Source organism: Coptis chinensis, chromosome 3 (genome assembly GCF_015680905.1).
Source record: "Coptis chinensis isolate HL-2020 chromosome 3, ASM1568090v1, whole genome shotgun sequence".
In the NCBI taxonomy this organism is placed as follows: Eukaryota; Viridiplantae; Streptophyta; class Magnoliopsida; order Ranunculales; family Ranunculaceae; genus Coptis; species Coptis chinensis.
In genome coordinates this window covers 48,380,975-48,405,601 of record NC_141458.1, presented here as the reverse complement: position 1 = coordinate 48,405,601, position 24,627 = coordinate 48,380,975, and the positions used below count along the sequence as shown (strand labels likewise).

General features: G+C 42.2%; 1 protein-coding gene across 1 annotated transcript; it reads left to right on the top strand.

Moving 5' to 3' along the window:
* Nucleotides 1-1,481: 1,481 nt before the first annotated feature.
* Nucleotides 1,482-2,132, top strand: LOC147509858 (uncharacterized). The gene has a single exon (XM_086597938.1). The coding sequence runs from the start codon at nt 1,482-1,484 to the stop codon at nt 2,130-2,132; it is 651 nt and encodes a 216-aa protein (XP_086454064.1).
* Nucleotides 2,133-24,627: the final 22,495 nt, after the last annotated feature.

Sequence of the window (24,627 nt, the reverse complement as noted above, 5' to 3'; positions counted from 1 at the left end):
TCCTCAATTGGTGGATCCAATAATTATAACATTCTCTCACTCTATTTACTGTTAACATCTTGTTATTTTGGACATCATCTAACATAAAAATGATTAAAGCAATGTGATTACTAACGAAGGAAATCATGATCTAGTCTGAACACCCATACTCAACGATTAAAACACCAACAAAATTAATTTCGAAATTAGAATATACTTGACAAACAAATGAAGAGATTACAAGAAAGTTAAAAACTTACATATTAGATGAAACACTTAGCAGAATCCATATATGAATTTGTGAACCAAACATATGGGTTTTCAAAAAACTAAAACTCCATCGAAATGGGGTTTGAAACTAAAACTTATCTTCACCGAAAAGCGACTACTAATGGACCCATCCCCCATACTCCATAGAGAAACAATATTGACTTACAGAATTAAAGGACAACACCCTCACACGAAAAACTAACACACCAACCAAGAAGAAGTGCATGTAGTCAACTAAAGCACATTAGTAGTAGTAGTGAACAGCAAAATATCACAACTTTATATAACAATAAATCACATAAAGATGATGAAAGAACAAGGAAAAAGTTACAACTTTAAACAATATATTAATTGCTTGATACTTGCTCCACTTTTACCTCATTGATTTCTTTAGATATAGTTGGAATTTGGCAAAGGCGCATTTTAGCTAAGGCATTTTCAGACCAGGTCCTAGGTATCAGCACTTGCAGAAACCAAAAAGTGACGCCAGATTCTAAGATGTGGCAAACCACACTAGATAATATATGAGTCCCAATCACCTGAAATGTATGACGAAAAGGATGTTTCGATACTTGAATCACTACTATATCATTTGGAAAGAAAAAATTCATTGTGCCAAACTCGTTAATCCTCTTAGAACCTTATGATTAAATAGCTCTCTTTAGTATGACTTTTGAGCACAGCTACGACAAGGAAACAACATATTCTCTATGAGAATTAGCATTCTTATTCTCCTATCCTCTTTATCTTTACCACATGACATATAACAACAACCCTGAAAATTTTACCATACACTAGCAAATCCAAAGTAGTTACAAACACTTAACACAATACAATAAATCCTACCACTAAAAACAACAAATGCAACTAACATAAGTACATAACAAGTAAATGAGTTTAAGCTTAAAATCTAACCAGATAAATGGCGAAACACCGCAAGAAAACAGCCTTCTTTCCCGTTTCATCACGAAGAACATGAGCAACTCTTTTAAACTCCTTACAATTAAAAAAAGTTTTAGCCTGTTATAGATTTGTAGGGAGGTAATCTCTGCTCAAAATATGAGAAATTATCCTTGCATCCTAAGCTTCTAGTCAAGATGCTAACCTTTCATAATTAGTTGCTTCAGAGTTGGTTCTTACGACAATTTGTCTCCCATCAGCTGCTAATCCAGCCACAGATTCAAGCAGAAAGAGCACTCAGCTTCAGCAGTGGGAAATGATATAGGAAGAGAATGCTTCTCTACTTTCTAAGAAAGATAAAGAAAGCTGATGAATCTCCAGAAACTAATCATATGCTTACTGCTCTAGGTATGCAAATTCAAATTCGGCAACGCACTCCTATCATCTACAAGTGGACCACCCCACTTGAAGGTACGGTTAAGGTAAATGTCGATGGCTCAGTTACACCAGAAGGTGAAGGGTATGGAGGTACCTTAAGAAATCATGAAGGTACAGTAATCCTAATATTTACAGGAACTGTAAAAAGTCGATCTGTTATAGTGCAAGAATTGAAAGGTATCGAGTTTGGCCTGATGGCAGGGCATTTTATGAACTGTACAAAAATGATGGTGGAATCTGACTCCCTTAGAGCAGTCCAAATCATAAGCGAAAAGGAGTGTTACCCTTGGTACGCCCTTGACATTCTCAGCTCCATTAAGAAATTGATGGCTCAGTTTGACATTGTCAAAATATCCCATGTCTTCAGAGAAATGAATAAGGCGGCAGACCTTCTAGCAAGATTGGGATCTAGGAACGAACATCAGGTTCTATCAAATGTATCTAGTTCTCACTCTACTTCCTTTAGCACTCCACCTCTTATGAAAGATTTGAATGTAATAGTAAAGGAAGATGCTAAAGGCACTTTGTATCAAAGAGTTAAATGAATGTTTGATTGCAGGTTGGGGTCGGCCTAACCCCTAAATGTTTCAAAAAAAAAAATCCAGCCACAGACTGCATAGGCAAATCAATTAAATAGTAAAATGCATAATAGTAGACTAAACTTTCCTTACAAAGAAACAAGTAACAACAGTTATAATAAACAGACGACAGTGAATTACTAGTTAGTTTGAACATACCATGCCAGAATGGCGATGAACGGAGTGAATTCTCTGATTAGAACCAGGTAACATCATCTTGGAAGCAATGAGCTTCTCCACACCCTAGAGAAAATGAATTAATAATAAAAAGGCTTAATTTAGAAAAAGAAAAGAAGAAAGTTCCACTGACCATAACAATCCCATCTTTGCATTTGATTCCAATAACAGTTCCATTGTTGTCGACGGCTTTGGAAGCGCATTCGATCTGAAGCACACACCCATTGGTTATGTACGGTGGTCAAATGCACAACATTGGTTATGTACCGCAATCCACGACAACTTAGATATCTTCCAGACTTTTGTTAATTGTGCATTGCACTTCTAAACATAAACATCTCAATAGATGCTAGTAGCAGTTAACTGCATATCATTGACTAAAACATCTCAATAGATATCACCAACCAACCAACCAACGTTATGGAATAGTCCTTTCCTTAACTTTGCATTACACTACAAAAACCAATGCTTTATACTGTGTCATAAATCAACAAAAACGTAACTAATAGTAGATCAAGCATGTGGCAGTCAACTGCATTGACTTATGTATCAAAGTGCCCAAGTGATTTTTTTTTATTTCAAAATTTCAATATAATTGTATCTTGCACAGGCATACCCAAACTCGAAATTTGTGAAATCTTGAATAACAAAAACTAAAGTTCAAGTTAAAAAAAAATTAAAAAATATTACCTAGCTGAAAAGTGTTGTAGATCTCAGATAAAGAAACAAGTCCAAATATAGATCTGAAATGGAAATGAATTTAACAAAGTCAGTCAAGATTATTAGAGTATATATACAAAAAAAAATAAATAATAAGAACAGACGGACCTGAAAATATGGCTCCCAAGAAGAATCAAAGCAACGAGTAATTAATTAATTAATTAAGGTTGAAAGGAAGGAGGAAATAATAGGTGCTGCATGGAAAACACGCCGAAAATGACAGGAAAGTGGGGGGGTGAGAGAAGAGAAGGGAGGGAAGAGAGACGATAGCGGCAACGAGAGGGAGAGGAGAGAGAAGAGAAGAGAGGTTATGTTTAATGTTTCGACAAAATAATGAGCGCGATTTTTTGTTTCCCTCTTTCGCCCAAAATTTCAAGTTTCTAACACTTACTCTACCGTGCTCTAATTTGAAAGCGTTAGAAATTAATTCTTGAAATTCCTTCGAATTAAAGCAACACTTATCAACATTCCCAACGCTTATATAGCGTAGGTAACTTACCAACGCTAAAATAGTGTTGCAAAACAAAAAAGGTGTGTTGCAAATAGCCTGTTATGGTGTAGTGTAACCTTTGTGATCAAAGTAGGGAAGGCTGCGGTCAATTTACCAACTGCCTTAATCTCATTTAACAAAAAATCAAGGATGCATAACCCATACCTCCTGTTCTGAAGGGTCTAGAGAACGTGCAAACAACTCAAATTGATGTCATTGGCTTTCGTGGTGGCAATAACATTCCTACCAACCGACTGAGCCACATCCAGCTGGTTTTTTCTTAGAGACGTCTGACGAACACAGTGCGAGTTCGGATTGTAAACTCCTTCCAAGACAGTCTCCTTCATCAAAGGACCGATTCAACCAAGATGAGATCCCTGCATTATGACTACGAGGGGTCTTTGGTTAATGCTAGTAATCTCAGACAATACTGCTGTAGTCAATTCCCTCTGACTACCATTCACCTTAACAAAACCCGACAACCATCCATCTCCCTCTTCTTATAAAAATCATACACCAAATCAGTGTGATAAAAATCCTCCGAAGAATACCACAATCCATTCCACTTCCTATTAACCGTTTCGGCACCGAAAAAGGGTGAAAATTGTGTTTGAGTAAAAACTTGTTTCAGAAGAATCTTTGGTGGTTGAGGAGCCATTGGGATTTGGATTTTGAATTGGGGGTGAATGTAAGGTGGGGAAGAGTGAATTAAAACTCTATCGAAATTTGGAGTGAGTTCGGGTGGAGGTTAGGTCGCATTTTTTTTCCCGGTGTTCTTGGAGGCGGAGAAGAAGAACTCGCGAAGGGTTTCTCTCTCTCTCTCTCTCTCTCTTTGTTTTTGGAAATCAAAAAACAAAGAGCAAACTTATAAAAAAAAAATAGTCTATGAGCGATGTGCATTTGAACCTATCGTAGGGCAGCAGGTTCATCTTCCTACTCAAGCAGTTTTCCTATCCTTCGTTAATACATTCTTCACCAATACCAAACCGCAGTTTGCTAGATATGAACCATTGGTTTAAGCTATTTTAGTTTTGGGACCTGATTTTTAAAAAGATAGTGAGGTTGGATTAGACATACATAATGTGGTGGTGTATTCCAATTAAACAAAGACACTATTGATTATAAGATTAGACATACATAATGTGGATTTGGAGAAAAAAACCTCATAAAATTTAAAACTAAAATTCCCGATTTGTTAACGGTTTGATTTTGGCGAATGAGCTATGAAAATGATCAGCAGAGAAAATACAATCCAATGATCTATAGAAAACTCAAATCTAACCATGGTTGACATATAAAAAGATGGAAAATGCCTCGGAACACGTAAATGACATAAGTTATATGATCACAAGAAATCTAAATTCATAGATAGTGTCAACCTGAATAAAAATACGACTAAACAGCATAAACAACAAGAATAGGAACTTGAGAGATCAAGAAAGGAAAGACCAAACACCCCACCCCCAAATAAATTTTTGAAAACATAGTTTAGAAAATTTGTTTTAAAAATGTGGGTCTTTTAAAATCAGTTTCCCGGGACTTGCTAGATTACTGTGTATAGGGTTTTAATAATTTTTTTATTTTTTATGAATAAGTTTAATATAAAGGAAAAAAATAAAACAAGAAAAGGAAAACAATAAAACAATAAAGACATAAATCACTCCATAGAGAAACATGACTAAAAAACAGAGAAAACATGCAAGAGTGGAAAGCGTGAATTATGTTAAATGTGGACTTAGGATCCGGTACTTACAGCCACACACTCCAAAGGAGGGCCCAGTTACCTGAATGGTGCACTCACCAATATATGGAAATGAAAGGAAGTACACCAATCATCAAAGGTCAGTCCTCATAGACAGGGTCTTGTAAAAGGACATCCTCCATATCTGGGGACATTAACTCGTAAAAATGTTTTAAACAGTGGCCATTAACTTGGAAGGTACTGTTGTCCTTGGGATTTACCAAGGTGACTGCCGCGTAAGGGGTGACTTCAATAACCAGAAAAGGACAAGACCAATGAGTTTTTAATCTTCCTGGGAAAATATGCAAATGGGAGTTGTAAAGCAAAACCTTTTGACCAACCACAAACTCTTTACGCAAAATCTATTTATCATGAACACGTTTCATGTTAGCTTTATAATCTTTTGCGAGATCATAAGAATCGCTACGGATTTCTTCAAGCTCATTTAATTGTAATTTGTGCTTGATACCCGCCTCATCAAAGTTAAGGCTCTTTATAGCCCACATAGCACGGTGGTCCAATTCAACGGGCAAGTGACAAGGTTTTCCAAACACAAGTCTAAATGGAGACATTCTTATAGGAGTTTTAAAAGTTGTCCTATAAGCCCATAAGGCATTTGTTAGACACTTAGACCAATCTTTCCGATCAAGATTGACTGTTGTTTCTAATATTTTCTTAATTTCCCTATTAAAGACTTCTACTTGGCCACTAGTCTGTGGATGATAAGAAGTAGCCACCTTATGGGTAACTCCGTACTTCTTAACTAACAAAGCAACAGCTCTATTGCAAAAATGCGTTTCGCCATCACTGATGATGGCTTTAGGGATGCCAAAACGACAGAAAATGTATTTGATAAAAGGGAAAATGATAGTTTTACCTACGAATAAGTGATGAAACTCAAATATAAGTAAAACTAGAACTATTTTCGTACTTATACATCAAAGTTATCTACTATCGTTATCAATGCAATATGTTTGGAGTAGAGAATTCGTTCCACTCCTAGTCCATTTAGATATGGAGTTTCCTAGTTCGTGTAAGCTAACAAAGTTGTGAGAGTAATGGATTGAATATAACTACGATGGTGAATCAACAATCAAGATGATATAAATCAAACTACGGAAATACTAAATTGACAATATGAGGAGGAATTAGGGGAATTTGATTCCACCTTAATTCGACTTAATAAACTAGCATAGGATACGTTGTAATCCTAATCCTTAAGTTTTCACGTAAAGGTTGGGTATTTCTAACCCCTAATTATTCATGGTAATCTCTACCAACTAATAACTAGCATGTGAAGTAATTAAACTCATTCTCATGGTGAACTAATTACTATCTAGAGTAGAATAAAACATTACAACTATATCCATGCTAATAAAAAATCAAGTCATCATCAAGGCTTCCTCAAACCCCTCTAATGGAGGTTTTAGCCTTGAATTATTATACTATCATTTCTAAAACAAGAACAATAAAAATAAGTCATTATTGAATAAGTAATTAAACTTTATAAATCTAATTGAACAATAGTCTAACAATTCGAAATGAATTAATATTGAATTAAAACTAATTTAGAACTTGAGTTTATGACTAAACTAATTATGAAATTAAGACAAAACTAAAACTAACTAAGTATTGAATTAGAAACTAAAACTTGAAATATAAACCAAGTAATTGATTCTAAAAACTAAAATTCTTGTTTTAAAACTAATTTATTGATAATTAACTAGATAAAAACTAAGTTTTGGAATGTAAAACTAATTTTTATTTATAAAACTAAAAACTGATTCTACAAACTCATTCCTTTATCTAAAAAACTAATTTCTGCAATGTAAAAACTAATTCTATGAATTATCTCTAAGTAACTTAAGAGCTAAGGCTTAGTCTCTTTTTATAGAAGAGGCTAGATCCACAATTTTGTGCATGGGCTGAGGAGCCATGTTTTGGGTTGGAAAATCGAGCCCAAAACCTCATTACTTTACTCCACAAAGGGGTTTTAGCTAGAAATGAGTTCAACAGCCTTTTTGTCCACTTTTGCTCCTCTGACTGGGTCAAAGATTGGACCATTAGAAAACTCTTTCCAAGCTGGTCGTTTTGACATAAGGTAGGCCCAATTATGAGATTTGAGTCCAAAGATACGGCCTTTGAAAGTTCTGTTGACTTTTGTGCTCTATTTCTGCCCGCGTTAACTTTGACTTTTCAGCTTTGACTGGGCTTTAAAAAGGCTTTTTCTCCTTGAATCTTGGCCTTTAATCATAGAAATTCTTATAAACCAACCTTTGCTCTTTTATCTCGTAAAAGGGATGCATTTCTACACATGTTCGACTCTAATGCCTGAAATACATAAGAACACGATAACAATACTAACTCTTACTTATTAATCACATAATTAGTCAAAAAACAATATTGTTAATGGGTTAAAACTACAGTTTTAGGCTCTTATCAAACCACCCCCAAACAGCATTTTGCTTGTCCTCAAGTAAATATGAGAAATTAGAATAAGTGACCAAAAATGGAGTTCAAACTAATCTTGTTTCTCCGAGTGCGATTGCATTGACCATATGCAACAATGTCTTAAACCACTAGCAATATCTCAATATCTATCCAATATAGTTTCCTTATTTATTCTCAATATCTATCCATCTAACTAGCAATGAATACAAAATAATCAAGTCGAAACCTAAGCTAATATATGCATAATAATCAATCATCTACGAATAAACATATATATAATGAGTAATGCTATGTAATGCACTAACAGGTCCGTTTCTGAAACTTTGGAATAACGTCTTTAAGTAGGTCCTCACATAAATGTCAAGACAAAAACACTCTGATTTTTCAGCTCAAGTTTTGCTACTCCAGTGTGCAGTGGGCACACTTTACCTTACAATCTTAATGATACACAAGAAAGCTAAAGTCGATCAAACACATCTGCCACTTACTATCACACTAACCTATTCCTAATTGAGCTAGAGGTCTTTATTAGGTGTTGTAGGGATTAGGTGATGGTTTAAGAATGAAGGAAATAGATATTCAGAAAGAACCAGTCTGAGATAATAGAGTCTTCATATTATGTAACTAGAGAAAACTTTGTTCTTACTTTGCTTCTACACTTTGTTTCCATTCTTAGCCATTTTTTCCTTTTTATTTGGCTTTTGACTCCATTGATTATGTTTTTGGAGTTCTAACTTTTTTTTTTTTTTTTTTTTTTCTTTGGATGTAAACTTTCTTTTCTTATTTGAAGCAACTAACCAATTCTTGATTTCAAAGTTCTTTCTCTTTTCTATTCTTCATCTTTATTCTCAGACTTATTCAAAGAATGGGTAGGCTGATTTTTATTTTTATTTTGTTTTGTAAAAGGGTAAAGGATTTGCGGTTTATGAAAGGCTAAAGAAAGGCTCAGAGGGGCGACTAGCGGAAACTAATTTCATAAGATTTGAATTTCTGGCTATATCGATCCAAAGAGGGCCTAAATTCTCGCTTAGGATATGACATAATGATCAAGCAAGTGGACGTGTGATTTCTCTATTCGGAATTTACTTCTCCCTTTTGTCATTTCTCAAATATTTCACTCATATAAGGGTTTAGGCTATATTCTCACATGATTTGTAGATTAAATATACTAGCCTAGATTTCAGAAACTTATTGTCAATACAAACATAGATACTCATGCAATATATTTATAGAAAGATGCAAAGATTATTACCTACATATTAATGTAAGTTTCTAAAAATTATTCTAATGCAAAAGCTAACGTGAAACTTGTAGATTATTAAGAGTATAGAAAGAAAACAATACCAATATTCCTAAGTGTATAGTATAAACTTTTTATTTATATTTTTGTATTTTTTTTTGAATTTTTTTTTTACTATAAACAAGTGCATATTATAATATCTATATCCTAACAAATGCCTTAAATTACGCGTGTTTCTATGCCACCCCCAAACAAAAAGCAAGCTTTGTCCTCAAAGTATTGAAATAAAAAGGGTAGAAAAATACCATGGAAACGTGTGAAATTTTGAAACATCTGCAAAACAAAGTTAAAACATACTAATATAGATAAATAAAAATAGATGCAACTCTATATGAGTTCTACCCGTTATGGGGTTAACAAGAAGGTAAATTGCTTGGGACATAAGCAGACACGAACAAAAATAAAAACTTACCTCCTATCCAGCATTTAGGCGTCATCATCCTCGTCTACATAGAAGCGAGGTTCTTTTGCATCCTGCCACGCCATGATAACTTGCCAAGCCTCTCTCCATGTATCATCAACTCGTGCTAACTTGTTAAGTGTTACTCGGTCCGATGGGGTGTAAAGAGCGACCCATTGAGGTTGTACCCTCCATCCCAACCAAGTCATAACACGAAACGAATGAACAATGCAATTGGTGGGTCTCATAATTTTAACCCCAACCCATTCCGTGCAGCGGGTATAGAAATCAGGGAAAAAACAACACATGATACGACAAACCAAAAAAGGCATAAGAAGGTACTTATGCTTCATACTATGGCCTCTAGCTAGATTAGCCACTAAAACCTTGGGAATGTCGTATAGGAAACGTCCCTCAGCTAAAGCAAGGAAAACGTCACCAGCGGTACTATGCGCAGAAGTAAACTGCCAATCCCCTAAAATATTCATCATAATAAAGAACATGGTAAGGCTTACATTCAGGGACAGGCTACCAAGGGCTATGTTATACTGCCCTCGGTCCATTACACGAAAACCCCCTCCCCCATAAGTCTCGTGAAAGTACTCATAGTTATAAAGGTATGCATTATTAGTTAGATATCCCCATGAGTTTGTAGGAACATGCATATGCAGTCCCATAACAAAAGCAACTAAGAACTTGCTGAAATCCATAGTTGTATCATTAACTACGACAGAGAACATTTGTTCTCCATCTGGTCAACAGGACTTACCAGTAGATGTGTCCATTTTGACTGAACAATTCTATCACGGAACCATCCTCCATAGGTGTTACTTCGGAACAAATCTTTAAAAGACTGTTACAGTATGATATGAGGCGGTGTCATCATAACAAATACACTCTAGAAGTGCTGCAAACAATCCTGAAAAAACTCACAAAAAATCAGAAATTTAAGTGGCTGCGAAGGTCAGGGCGCGGGGTGCGCTTTTGCCTTGCTAGAGGTCTAGGCACTTCAGCGCAGGGTGCGCTCGGATTTTGCCTATGAAGGGCGCAAGGCGCGCTCTTGCCTAACTCCAGTTCCAGGCACTTTAGCGCAGGGTGTGCTAAGAATTGGCTTGCTGTGGGCGTGGGGTGCGCTCTGTATACCTTGAGTGCTCTGCAGTGGAAAACTAAGAGAAAAAATGAGAGTGAAAGGTGAGAGTGCAAGGTGAGAGGTGTGGTTTGTGAGTGAAGAGTGAATCAAGTATTTATAGGGTTTTAGTTTCTAAAACCAACGTCCACAAGTTGCCAAAATTATTAAGGTAATTGCCGAAAACAGCTAAAAACCAAAATGGAAACAAGTTAGGTGCATATTCCAAATACGAACCAATAGCTTTTTGGTTGAATTCAAAATCGCAACTTCCTAATTCTATTCATTGAAATTCCATCACCACAACAATATATGATCTTAGCCACACCAATATTGGCAACATTCCTAACAACTCATATTTCAACGGTTTGCAAGATTTAACTTCTAAAACGGTGGATAAGATAAAAACAATGCAAAAAGTAATAATACCACCCCCAAACAATTCGGGAAGGTGGGATTCATGAAAAATTCATCACATGTTTGGACAGAAAAAAAAATTAAATTAAAAATTCAACTAACGATCAAATATTCGAAAACGATTACATAATCCAAATATAACTAATAAACTAAACAACTCGAAATAAAATTCTACAAAAACATGGAAATTTCCTAAACACCAATCAACTAGACTACTCACCATGAGATGAAGATGGGTCAGAGTCATCAGGCCTTCTGCAACGACACTCATGCCTCTCAGACTCGTCAGAAGTAAAACCTTGATAGGGTGGTAAGCGTCGTAGCACTTCCACTTGGAACTTCTACTGACTCTTGAGATATGCGTTCATGGATTTCTCGCGCTCCTTATCACGCTGGACTAGGGTCTCGACGGTAGTCCTTAGCTCCTAATAATTCTGATGCATGGTAGTCTGCCTAGTCCGGATATCTCTGCAAATGGTGTTAATAGAACGCTGGCAACGGTGAATCAACGCCATGCATTATATATCAGAATTACACCTCTCCAAGGCATTGGCATCAAAATATACCGTGTCTTCCTCCTCATCATCTGAATCAACATTTTCCACAACCCTATCTCCAGGCAATCTCTCTACCAAAAAAGTGGTTTTTAGCCACGAGATTTTATATGATGCTTGTTGCCACAACTAGTAGAAGTCTAGGCAAGAAGTAACTTTTTGGTGCGTGGTTCTCCTTCTGTGGCAAAAGGTACTTTTCTTGCAACAGATGTAGTTGAGTCGTGGCCTTTAAGTTAGACCTTTAGCAACAAGGAAGTTGTGGCCGTGGCTTTAAGCAAGTCCAAAGCGTGAAAAATTATTATTTTACTATTATTAATTTATATTTGCTAAAAATAATAGAAAATGCAAGTTTTACACATTAGTTCCCGCGTCTGTTTTCGTTCCTTTCCCCTTTTGGTGAAAAGTTGAATCCTAAACCTCAAATAACAAAGTTTAGCGACAAATAAACAAAACCTCAAGTAACAAAAAGAATAAAAAAAATCATAAAAGCCCTTAATCTTTTTCACCGCTTCTTTACTTCCTACCACTGCTTTGTTCTTCACTTGACTGATCTCCATCCCCATTGTAGGGGAGTGATATTCTCTATCCAGCACGCGCATAACATGGTGGAAATGACACATCGACCTGTGGATCCAGGTCGCATCCATGAGCTAATAGAACGATACTAACAGGTCGCAGTATCACGCGAACTACGCTAGGAAAGTGACTCGGATACCCCTTCCAGAAGCAATCATGACTAAAGGTGTACTTGCACATATCTTGGCCGTCAGCCACTGGTCACGGCCGCAAGCTACTTATACAGACTGACACTCCACATCATTATAGCAGACCTATGAGGACAGTTCTCACATGTTACCCTGATCTCCACCCCTCGTTTGGGATATCCTTTACACGTGGTGGGCAAGGATACACCCTCAATATCTATAAATACCTCTCCTATGAACTACGCCAGACCTGATTCTAATCTCCCCAAAAGAACCTAGAGTAAGATACGTAGGCAGTTCGCTCTCAAGACGAACTCGGTCCATCCAAAAACCTATTCCAGTCTCCCATCGAGTGTTTGTAAGGGAAAGCTAAATCACACCTTTACATTGGTGCCGTCTGTGGTCTCGATTACTTGAGAAACCAAACCACTTCCAAACAAATCAGTAACCAAAACTCTCAAGCCCACGAAGCATGGCAAGCTTTGAAGCTCAACTCCACATGCTAGCAGGACAATTAGGCACAATAAACGAGCAAATAGCTCAGCTTAGGCAGGAAAACGTCACACTACGTGCACAAGTGGATACACAAAACCCACTAGGTGCCACCGCTGAAGACGACGTCATCAATGTCAGTCAACAGATCAACGAGCTGAGCCAAAGGCTCGACAAAAATGCAGTAAAGAAAGACTCCACCCTGATAGTGCAAAAGATGATGAAAACTTACGGCGCATCTCCATTTGCTGCTGAGCTACTCCGCAAGATTTCTCCTCCAGATTTCGTCCAACCACGGTTCCCAATGTACGATGGCCGTACATGCCCGCCAAACATATAGCTCGGTATGTTCAAAGTCTCGCACTCTACAGTGCACCAGAGTTCGACCACCTTCATTGTAGACTATTTCCCGCTAGTCTAAAAGATGGCCCACTCGACTGGTTCTTCTCCCTCAAGGCCAACTCGATAAAGAACTTCGAACAGCTCACCGACCAGTTCGCAAGCCAATACGTCCATAAAAGGTGTAAGAAGGGTGATCTCAATTCACTCTTTCAGCTTACACTCGGCAAGGAGGAAACCTTCTGCTCCTTCTTAAGTCGGTTCAAAACTGAACTATTAGACATGGAGAGTGGCCTCAAAGAGTCATTCACCGCGGTGGCTTTTTCAAAGCGCCCCGCACCTTGAAACACCGCTCACTACTAGGGTCGCCCCGAAGAACGACCGAAAGCGTTGGCGGTACTGTATGCTTTCGAGTCGATAGGTACATCAAGTTACAAGAAGGTTTGAAAAATCAGAACCAAGATGAAGAAGAAGTAGAAGAAGGAGAAGTTTACGAGGTATCATCATCCTCTAAAAAACAACCCCGACAACAAAGGCAGCCCTCCAAACTCAAAGCGAGCAATGACTGAGAATTCGCCGTACTCACTAGATCTCCTAGTTACATACTAGAGAAGATCAAACGAGCTGCCTACTACCGACCTGAGATCAGACAACCGGCAGATCGCCCGACCCGCCCCTATTTAGCGCTTCCAGCGAGGCAGTGCCATGAGACCGATGTGTGCTGGGGGCTCAAGCATTACTTGCAGGATCTCATAGAAGCCGGACACATCAAGCAATACACTAACATACCCTACGGCGACCTGCGCCACAAGCTCATGGCCCGCAGAGTACGAAGCAGATCCCCCCCTCGACGTAACGATCAGAGGACCCAAGGTCGCTCTCACAGCAGAGGACGTTCCCGGGACCGCTCTCGTCAAGATCGTCGCCAACCGTTAACAGGTCGCGAGTACGACAGAACCATTCACATGATCACACTTCAGGATGATTCCGTCTCAACATCTCGAGAAAAGAGAAGGTGCGTTGGCGCCCTTCATGAAGTTTACAACTTTTCTTCGCAGGCCGCACCCGCACCCCGCAGTTCAGGACGTAGGTCAGGAGATATCACCTTCTCAGAGGCCGACCTCAACAAGGTTTGCCTCCTGCACAACGACACACTCGTGGTCCACGTCAAAATCAGCGACTGGACCGTCAAGCGAGTTTTGATAGATCCTGGAAGCTCCTGCGATATTTTGTTCTACCATACGATCCAAGAGATGAACCTGCCAAAATTGGTTTTCATAGACCCGATCGCACCCCTCTTTGGATTCAATGGCTCCAGGGCCGACCCAATAGGAGACATCATACTCCTAGTCTCAGTGGGCTCCCAAGAAGACAAGGTCAGCTTCAACACGCGTTTCAGCGTCCTCGATACCAAGTCGTCCTACAACGCTATTCTAGGACGACGATGGATCCATCAAATGTAGGCAGTGCCGTCCACTTTGCATCAAGTGATCCGTTTTCCTGGCCCGAGGGGAATGCTGGAGCTACGGAGCAACCAGCTCGAGGCATATCATTGTAACGGATCATCGCAATGGCGAACAAGACCCTTTGAATCTCCATTAACGCGTCGAAACGAGCCCCCACCAGCTATACAATGGCCAAAGACTTAGTGGCGAGGTCGAACCACCGCGACCAAAGCGTAAGCGGGGGCTCCAACAAGAACTTCCTCTCACCAGCCCAGATCCCGACTTCCACTAAGGCAGCAGTTGTCCCAGCATCACAAATCCTCGAGGTCGCCCCAGTAGAGATCGCCCCGCTAGCTCTCATACAGCCAGTGCTACTGCAGCAAACCATTCCAGCTTCTGTTGTCATGGCCATAGAAGTCACTTCGGACTCTGTTGTCGTAACCACAGAAGACGCTCCAGCTCCTACAGCTACTACAGCTACTCACCAGACCAGCACAACATCTACAAAGTGCAATCCTCCAGAGAGCACTCAAACAGCACAAGTCTCAAAGACCGACCGTAAGAAGAAAGGACAAGTGAATCACGGGAACGAAGAGGCGACCCTAAACTCGTCTATGTCGGGGCTAACCTCGACCCCACACTTAAAGCTCATCTTGTAAACTTTTTGTCAATGAATAAAGATGTGTTCGCTTGGTCGTATATCGATGTACCTGGTATAGATCCTAGCGTTGCATGCCATAGGTTAAACGTCAACCCTGGTGCCAAACCAGTTCGACAACGACCTAGACGATTGTCATTATGTTTTCAAAAAGCAGTGAACGATGAGGTCGATAAACTCAAGCAAGTCGGTTTCATCTGGAAGGTCGATTACCCGATTGGGTAGCAAACATCGTGGCAGTTCCGAAGAAGAATGGTACAGTCCGCCTGTGCGTCGACTTCACCAACGTCAACAAAGAAACACCTAAAGACAGCTTTCCACTACATAGAATCGACCGACTAGTCGACCAGACTTGTGGGCATGAGCTGTTATCATTCTTGGATGCATATAGTGGGTACAACCAAATACCACTCACTGAGGAAGATCAGGAGAAGACCTCATTCATCACTGAGCAAGGAATGTATTGCTACAACGTTCTCCCGTTCGGACTTAAGAACGCCGGGGCGACTTATCAACGACTGGTAACTGACATGTTCCAGGACATGTTAGGCGACACCATGGAGGTCTACATAGACGACATGGTCGTCAAAAGCAAAAAAGCGGGTGACCACCTCACTCACCTTGAGCAAGCGTTCTCCAGATTATGCCGAACTGGAATGAAGATGAAACCAGAGAAATGCCTCTTTGGAGCATCCTCCGGAAAATTCTAGGGTATCAGGTCTCACAGCAAGGTATCGAAGCAAACCCAGACCAAATTCGGGCGTTCTTAGACATGCCCGACCCACAAACAAAGAAACAGATACAAAAATTGTCAGGCATGGTCGCTGCACTCAACCGATTCATATCGAGAGCGTCAGACAAGTGCCAACCGTTCCAACAAATCCTAAAAAAAGGTGAGCAGTTCTCATGGAACGATCAATGTCACCAAGCATTCTCTACCCTCAAGGAATACCTCACAACGCCTCCCGTCTTAGCCAAACTAACAGACGGAGAAACACTGGGGTTCTATCTGGCAGTATTAGATTTCGCCATCAGTTTGCTTCTCTTCAAAGAGGAAAACAATTCAGAAAAGCCGATCTACTTCAGAAGTAAGACGCTCATTCCAGCCAAGAAGAATTATTCCCACGTTGAAAGAGCAAGCGATTGCTTGCTTTATTATTATTTCGGCAAAAAAAATTCAGACCTTACTTCCAAGCTCATCCAATCAGAGTACTTAGCGACCTTCCATTGAAGCGGATCCTTCACAAAGAGAATAAGACTACTAGGATGGCGATATGGGCCGAAGAGCAGGGTGAGCACCACATGGACTTCGTCCCCCGCACGTCGCAGAAGGGCCAGGTCGTTGCAGATTTTCTAGTCGACGACCCCAATTGGGAGCCAGAAGCAGAGGTCGCACCCACAAAAGCAAACATAAAAACAGTCTGGTCCCTCTACGTTGATGGTTCCAGTAACCCAGGAGGCAGTGGTATCGGAATCGTTTTAGTATCCTCCGAGGGAGCTATGATAGAAAAGGCAGTTCACATAGACTTTGCAACCTCCAATAACGAAGCGTAGTACGAGGCATTAATAATGGGGTTGCGTGCGGCAATCCAACTCGGTGTAAAGGAGCTCCAAATCTTTAGTGACTCACAACTGGTTGTTCGCCAGGTCGCAAAAGAGTACACTACCAACGAAGGTAACCTTTTCAAATACCTTCAAGTTGTTAATGATTTACTTCCTTCTTTCAGCAGAGCTACAGTACACCATTTTTTGCGTGACGAGAACCGTCACGCAGATAGCTTAGTGTACCTAGCTACGCAGACACCGAACTGTGCCCCTAGACAACTGACCATTGAAGTGGTCGGCCGACCAGCTTACCAAGCGGACCATGTCTTAGCAATCAGTGACCTGTGCCCACTCTCTGGAGACCAGATGAGTCAAACATGGATGCAGCCTATTATACAATACATCCAAAGACGCGTGCGCTCCCGGATGAGCCGCATTCAAAGCCGAAGAAGATTCCGCACCAGGCACGTAGCTATTATTTGGTAAATGACAGGTTATTTCGCAAATCTGCTGGGGGACCTCATCTGAGATGCATCAATCCAGAGCAAGGTCAGTTAATTTTCGCTGAGATTCATGAAGGAGAGTGTGGAAACCATGTTGGAGGTCCCTCATTAGCCCATAAGGCGATCTCCCAAGGATACTTCTGTCCCGGTATGCAGATCGATGTCAAAACGTATGTCCTCAAGTGTGTCAAATGTCAAACATTTGGGTACAACATCATTCAGCCAGCCCGCGAAGTGATCAACATCGCGAGCCCTTGGCCGTTCCACATGTGGGGCATGGACATTATGGGACCATTCATCCCTCAGAAGAGCACCGGCTTCCGCTTTGTCTTGGCTGCCACAGATTACTTCACTAAGTGGGTCGGGCGGTTCCGTTGGCACACGCCAAAGAGTCACATGTCGGGAATTTCATTTGGACTCATATCATCACAGATTTGGCTTACCACACACGCTAGTGATGGACAACGGTTCGGTTCAAGGGCAAAACAAATGAGAGTTCCTAGCCAAGTGGAAGATCGTTCATGCATTCTCCACTCCCCAGTACGCTCAAAGCAATGGACAGGCGGAGGCCAACAATAAAGCCATTTTAGAGAACTTGAAGAAAAAGATCGAAAAGAACAAGAGCCCATGGCCAAACCAGCTCGAGAACATACTATGGGCTCACCGCACCACAGCTCGTTCCAGCACAGGCGAATCACCATTCTCCTTATGTTATGGCACAGAAGCTGTCATCCCCACCGAGCTGACAATCACGACAACTCGATCTGAACTTGTCGAATCAGGTCATAATGACTCAGTACTAGCTCGAGAGGTCGATCTGCTGGAAGAGCGACGCGACCTAGCAGCTATCAGAGTTGCATCTTACCAACAGATCCTAAAGCAGTCCTACAACAAACGAGTACATCATCGATCTTTTCACCCTGGTGATCTAGTCTTGAAAAAAACTCAAGATGATTCTAAACTAGCACCAACGTGGGAAGGCCCCTACATAGTGGAACGCGTCGTTGGCAATGGAGCGTACTGGATTAAAACCCATGAGGGGAAGTTATTGCCACGGCCTTGGAACACGTACTTGTTAAAGAAGTTTTACCATTAGTTTCATAATGTTTTGTAATTTAGGTCTCCATTTGCTACAAATTCAAGTGTAAGATACTCAAGATTGTTATTATAATCTACGGTATTTACTCGCATCTCCAAGCCACGCCACTCGCACCGTAAGCACCATCAGTACATATGCACGGACAACAGGCTCATAACCTCTCCGAGTCTCGCTAGTTGAGGACCTATACTCCTAGGATCAACTCAGCGAGAACGCTCAGAGAAAGACGCCTCGTAGGGGCTACACGCCTCTCGAAAGCGTAACGCTCTCAAGAGCTTACGGGCTCATAGCTCTCCGAAGTCTCGCTTAGTTGGGGACCTATACTCCTAGGATCAACTCAGGCAAAAGAACGCTCAGAGCAAAGACCCTCGGGGCTACACACGCCTGCGAAGCGTAACGCTCTCGAGCTTATAGGCTTATAGCCTCTCGAAGTCTCGCTAAGTTGAGGACCTATACTCCTAGGATCAACTCAGAGAACGAACGCCTTCAGAGCAAAGACCCTCGGGGGCTACCACACACTCTGGCGTAGTAGAACGCCTCGGCTCTCGGGGAGCTTATAAGCTCATAGCCTCCGAAGTCTCGCTAGTTGAGGACCTATACTCCTAGGATCAACTCTCAAGAACGCCTCAGAGTAGCCCTCTCGGGGGCTACACACGCCTCTTGCGAAGCGTAACGCCTCGGGAGCTTATGGGCTCATAGCTTTCTCCGAAGTCTCGCTAAGTTGAGGACCTATACTCCTAGGATCAACTCGAGAACGCCTCTCGAGCAAAGCATGCCCTCGGGGGCTACACACGCTCTCGCGAAAGCGTAACTCGGGGAACTTACAGGCTCATAGCATCTCCGAGTCTCGCTAAGTTGATGACCTATACCCTTAGGATCAACTCCGCGAGAACGCTCTCAACGAGCAACATGCCCTCAGAAGTTTGTAGGGTCATGAACCCCCTAAGTCTAAACTAATCGGACACTTACATCTCCGAGATCGCTCTCCCGAGCAATACTACACAAACATAACGCTTTACAATAGCACATCTCAGAAACAAGCCCAATAAACAGAGTAATAGCTACAAGCAGACAAGCAAAAGATAACATTAATCATACATTTACCATGGAGCTACACGACCAGTTTTAGATAATCAGTTCTAACCCACCGATCTGCTGGGTTTACCCAGAAAATCCAGATCGGACCGGTGAACAAAGGAAAAAAAAATTAACAAACTGCCACTTTCGTGGACACCAGTTCTCTGTATCAACAAAGGCGAACTGCTCAGGCAAGCCTGAAAACACAGCTCCAATGTTTAACCCTCGTAGGGGGAAAGAACAGACATAATCACTACAACATGAACCAAGTTTCTTACCAAGACAAAGAAGAGAAATCACCATCACGGAGCCGCGACCACATGTTTGTCCTGAGGAGCAAATCGGGCCGGCTGAACGTGCCTCGTGAGTTCGCGAAAACAACGCCAAGATACCCGTCCCCTTGAGCCCTTTTCCGCCTCTTTTCAACCGACAATACTTCGTCCAAATTTTGGCATACTCGCTACAGGCCGTGGTATACGCACTTTGAGCTTTGCGAGCAACCCCCTGACATCACTTAGCGTACTCAGTGACTTCCGCTACCTCCATTTGCAGCTCAACCATTCCAGCGACCAGTTTAGTGTTCTCATCGCAGAAGAAGACGGCCCGCCCGTCATCAGCGTCGACTTCCCTCTTGTCAGCACCTGGGCTTCTTCGCCAAAACATCCTTCGACTTCGACGGGGAGTTGACGTTAGTATCGACGCGTAACGTTGTTCCTCATCTTATCATACCGGCCCAGAAACTACAAGGACAAAATCATAATCGGAATCACTTACGTAAGAAACAAAGCGCAAAAGCCGGATAAACACTCACCAAACAACTAGCCATGTCCATGGTCCCCCCAGCGTCTCATATATCTTCATCCTCGACTTCAGCTTTGTCCCCGTCTAACACGATCCCCTTCAGTAGACTAGTCGCTATGGGTGCCGAGTGGAAGCTGCAATCAGAACGTTTTACAACACGCTTCTTCCCCGTTCTCCCCACATAGTAGAATTCGCTCCCCACGTCCCCGACACGAGGGAGCGAACTCTCACTAGCGACGTGAAGACCTTGCCCTGTGTCATCGCTTTCCATCAAGTTCGATGGGGAGCCTTCCGCCGCGGCGTGGCGACTGAACACAATGCCGCCAGCCGAGTCGGCGGCGATCCTGGATCGCTTGCTCTTCTTGCCCCCAGACGCCACAACTTTCCTTTTGCCATGGTCCCCATGCACATGAGGACGGAACTCTATCTCCTCCATGAGCAGAGGGGAACTCTCTCTTACACTCCCTTCTCCACTAACGTACGGAAAGCACCGAGCCATAAGCGAAGCTGAACACAGAAAAGAAAAGAACGCTGGTTAGAGTGGCCAGTAACCTTTACATTCATGATCTAAAAGAAGAAAAGAGAAACGTACCTGAGTAAACGGGAAAAGAAAGTGAAACAAACGCAAGAGGAAAGAGAAGCAGCTGCAACAGGAAGAACAAAAGAGCAAATGCCCGTTCTCTCCAAGACAGTCATATTTATACCCTTTAAACGCGTCTCTTCCCAAGGCACACCATTATGGCATCGAGACGGGCGACCAACCAACCCGGCAGCCATCATTTCAAATCTCCCAACCGCCCATTATTCCGACATCGTGCCACGCGACGACTATAGCTTCAGTCGCCCAGTAGTACATAACGCCTGGCAAGCGCCCTCATAGACGAAAGCGACTCGCACCGTTTAGATCGCGACAGTATGCTTATGCTTACAAATGCAAACATTCTTATCATATACAAGACTAAGTGTAGAAAGCAAAGGCAACAAGATTCACATTCATAAAAGAAGCGACCTGACGACATCGGGGCGCCCAGTTCCGCAGACTAACCATGCCGCTGGAGAATACCGGAAAATCCAAAGACGCTTAGTCACTAGTTATCATAGTCAATGGAAAAGCAGAAAAACGAGCGGCCCAGGTCAACCCAGGAAACCAACTTTATTGTTTACGGCCAGAGGCCCATTACAAACACAAACAACAAAACTTCCTAGACAATATCATCAAGATCTTCTCCAAGAGCGACATTCAACACGGAGGTAGAGTTCAGATCACCAGAAGACGCCACAACTACCTCAACAGCAGCCACGTTGAGCTCACCAGACCCCTGAACGCAAAGGTTACTTACCAGACACATCACCTTATCCATCCCACTCAGATTCGACTCCAGCTCCTTAGCATCCAAGTCCTTCCTATCACCATCCAGGGTCATACCCTCCAGCAAACAAGCAGCTTATAGGTGCGGACTTGTAGCTGCAGTCTGACCTCCTCACATAGCGCTTCTTCCCAGTCACCTCGTCTATGTACATCAGGTTGCGCTCCAGCTCGTCTTTTCCAGTACTGGAGTGCCCCTTACCAGTCTCTCTCACACCAACCTTCCCCTTCATCTTGCCAGAGGGATTCCTAACAACCCTGGGTTGAGCGACATCCGGGGCAACCTCCGGGGCGTCCTCACCTAGGATGCTGAAGTCGAGCATCGGTCTCGCCCTCGAGTTGCGAGCCGCCCTTCCCCCTGTTCGCACTTCACCGCCCCCCAGTGCGGTCTCAGCCACCCTCGCAACCTTTGTAGGTCGAGACTCCGGGACTTTGAATAAAACGTCCTCCACATCGAACGGAGCGCCCTTCGCCCCTCCCTCCCCTCCCCCTGCACCCTCCAGAGGCCCCAAAGACCTCCGGTCACTTCACCCCGACACGACCTCGGTGCCTATCTTCCCTCGTAACCAGATCACTCCTACGCTTCCCCATCACAGGTTTCTTCGACGTCCTCCCGCTCACCTTACCCCACGCCCTGGCTTTTTGCACTTGCCTTCTCTCCCTAATTGCGGGTCCTCCACGTTCTTCAAAGAAATGAGCAACTTTCGGTAGCTTTTCGTTTTGCTTTTTCGCCGCAAATTTAGCTTAACTTCTCAATCACTGGCCGACTCGACCCTTTACCAAGTAGATATCCGCACGCATAACAAGGCAACAGGTTTGATTAGATAAGTTCAACCAAAGCAAATTTGATATCATCGGACAAACGACCGGTACCCACAAAAGAAGTCGATATTTTATTGTCCACACTGAACCCACTAGCATAGTAGCTTCCTACAAGGAGCATCGGTCGTTTGTCCCACGACTCGTTACTCTTACCATCCAGAACGCTTGATAGCGTAGCTCGAGTTTGCAAGCTAAAGTTCAGTGACCTAGATCGCTTTACGAGGTAGTGCTCGATAACATCAGCGACCTCAATTCGGTACTCACCGCTGGCGTTCAATAGGTCAAAAACCTTGAACAATCGCCACGTGTTACCCACAAACTGAACAGGTGCCTTGCCACGTTGGTTCGGGGAACTCACAAACCCTTTGGAGAACGGTATTGTCATGGACATAGAAACACCCTAAAACCGCCTCACATGATAATCACCCCATGATTTTGTGGGGTGTACCTATCGCTATAAACTAGAGCGTTCTGGTTAGGCTCATGGATCTCCAGACCGCTTACGGTTATCCCATATTTCTCTCTCAGATATGGGAATGCCCTCAAAGCATGTCTGTCCACAACCCTAGGCGGCAGCCCGCTCGAAGATGACCTCTCACAGCAACCTGAAGTGCTAGCTTCAGCAGCTACAGACGCAGATCGAGCCGCATCTTCCTTACTACTAGCCCTCTCAACCGCCTCATCTTCATCATCACCCTCAACCACCCCACACACAGACTCATCTTTCTCATCATCTTCGTCATCCCAGCCAAGAGAAACTTCATGGACCTTATTAGATCGAGTGTCATCGGAGTCAGACATTTTTCTTCTAACCCTAACAGGTCTAGCTACTAAGTAACTAACAGGGTATCCTAACAACTCTAGAACAGAGGCTAAGCACGAAACAAGAAGTAGAGGTTCAACAATGGCAGAGAACTAACCTGAAGGATGATGCGGTAATGAAGTAGTGTCTACCAGACGAAGTAGCTAAATGAAGTTTCAAAAGAGCCAGCGAAATTTTTGAACAACCGCCCCTCTAGTTTCCAAGGCATCATGATTACACCCCAGCCCTAGCTGCCCACGACTTCCAAAACCAATCCTGTCGTTTTTCACATCCCGAAAAACGGGCGGGCGACTTTTTTTCTCTCAGAATCGCCAGATCCCGCCACGCTACGAACACGCCAAACGCGTTTGCACCCACCCCTTCGCATGGTTAACACGAGCCGCCTCACAGATCGTTGGAAATTTCCACCTCTAGCATGCTCCACGCGCGCGACCGATCTCTCTCAGCAGGTCATTTTCACAACCTACTGAGAGGGGGCTGTGTAGGGGAGTGATATTCTCTATCCAGCACGCGCATAACATGGTGGAAATGACACATCGACCTGTGGATCCAGGTCGCATCCATGAGCTAATAGAACGATACTAACATGTCGCAGTATCACGCGAACTACGCTAGGAAAGTGACTCAAATACCCCTTCCAGAAGCAATCATGACTAAAGGTGTACTTGCACATATCTTGGCCGTCAGCCACTGGTCACGGCTGCAAGCTACTTATACAGACTGACACTCCACATCATTACAACAGACCTATGAGGACAGTTCTCACATGTTACCCTGATCTCCACCCCTCGTTTGGGATATCCTTTACACGTGGTGGGCAAGGATATACCCTCAATATCTATAAATACCTCTCCTATGAACTATGCCAGACCTGATTCTACTCTCCCCAGAAGAACCTAGAGTAAGATACGTCGGTAGTTCGCTCTCAAGACAAACTCGGTCCATCCAAAAACCTATTCCAGTCTCCTATTGACTGTTTGTAAGGGAAAGCTAAATCACACCTTTACACCCATGTTTCCTTCATCCTAGCTTCGTAGGTACTAACATTCTTGAATTGGCTGAACGATTTAATTTGATTTTTAGGTTCTCTAATTTTGTGTTTGCAATGGAACTAATGGATTGAGTTTATAATTTTATTCTACACTATATCTGGATGAAAGATGTGACTTTTAAGTTTAAAGCTTCTGCTTCCTTTTTATTTAAAGGGAAAGTTTAGAACTTGTGCATTTACTTTTTGTTTTATACATCCAACTTCCATTGTTATAGATTTGTGACTGTTATTGAGGGATTCCTATATTCTTTTTACTTTATAGATATTTTTCGGACTTGTAAAGTTGGGATGTTTAATTTTGATAGGTTTTTATCAGATTTGTATGGATTGTATGCTTAGATATTGATATTGGTATACGTGA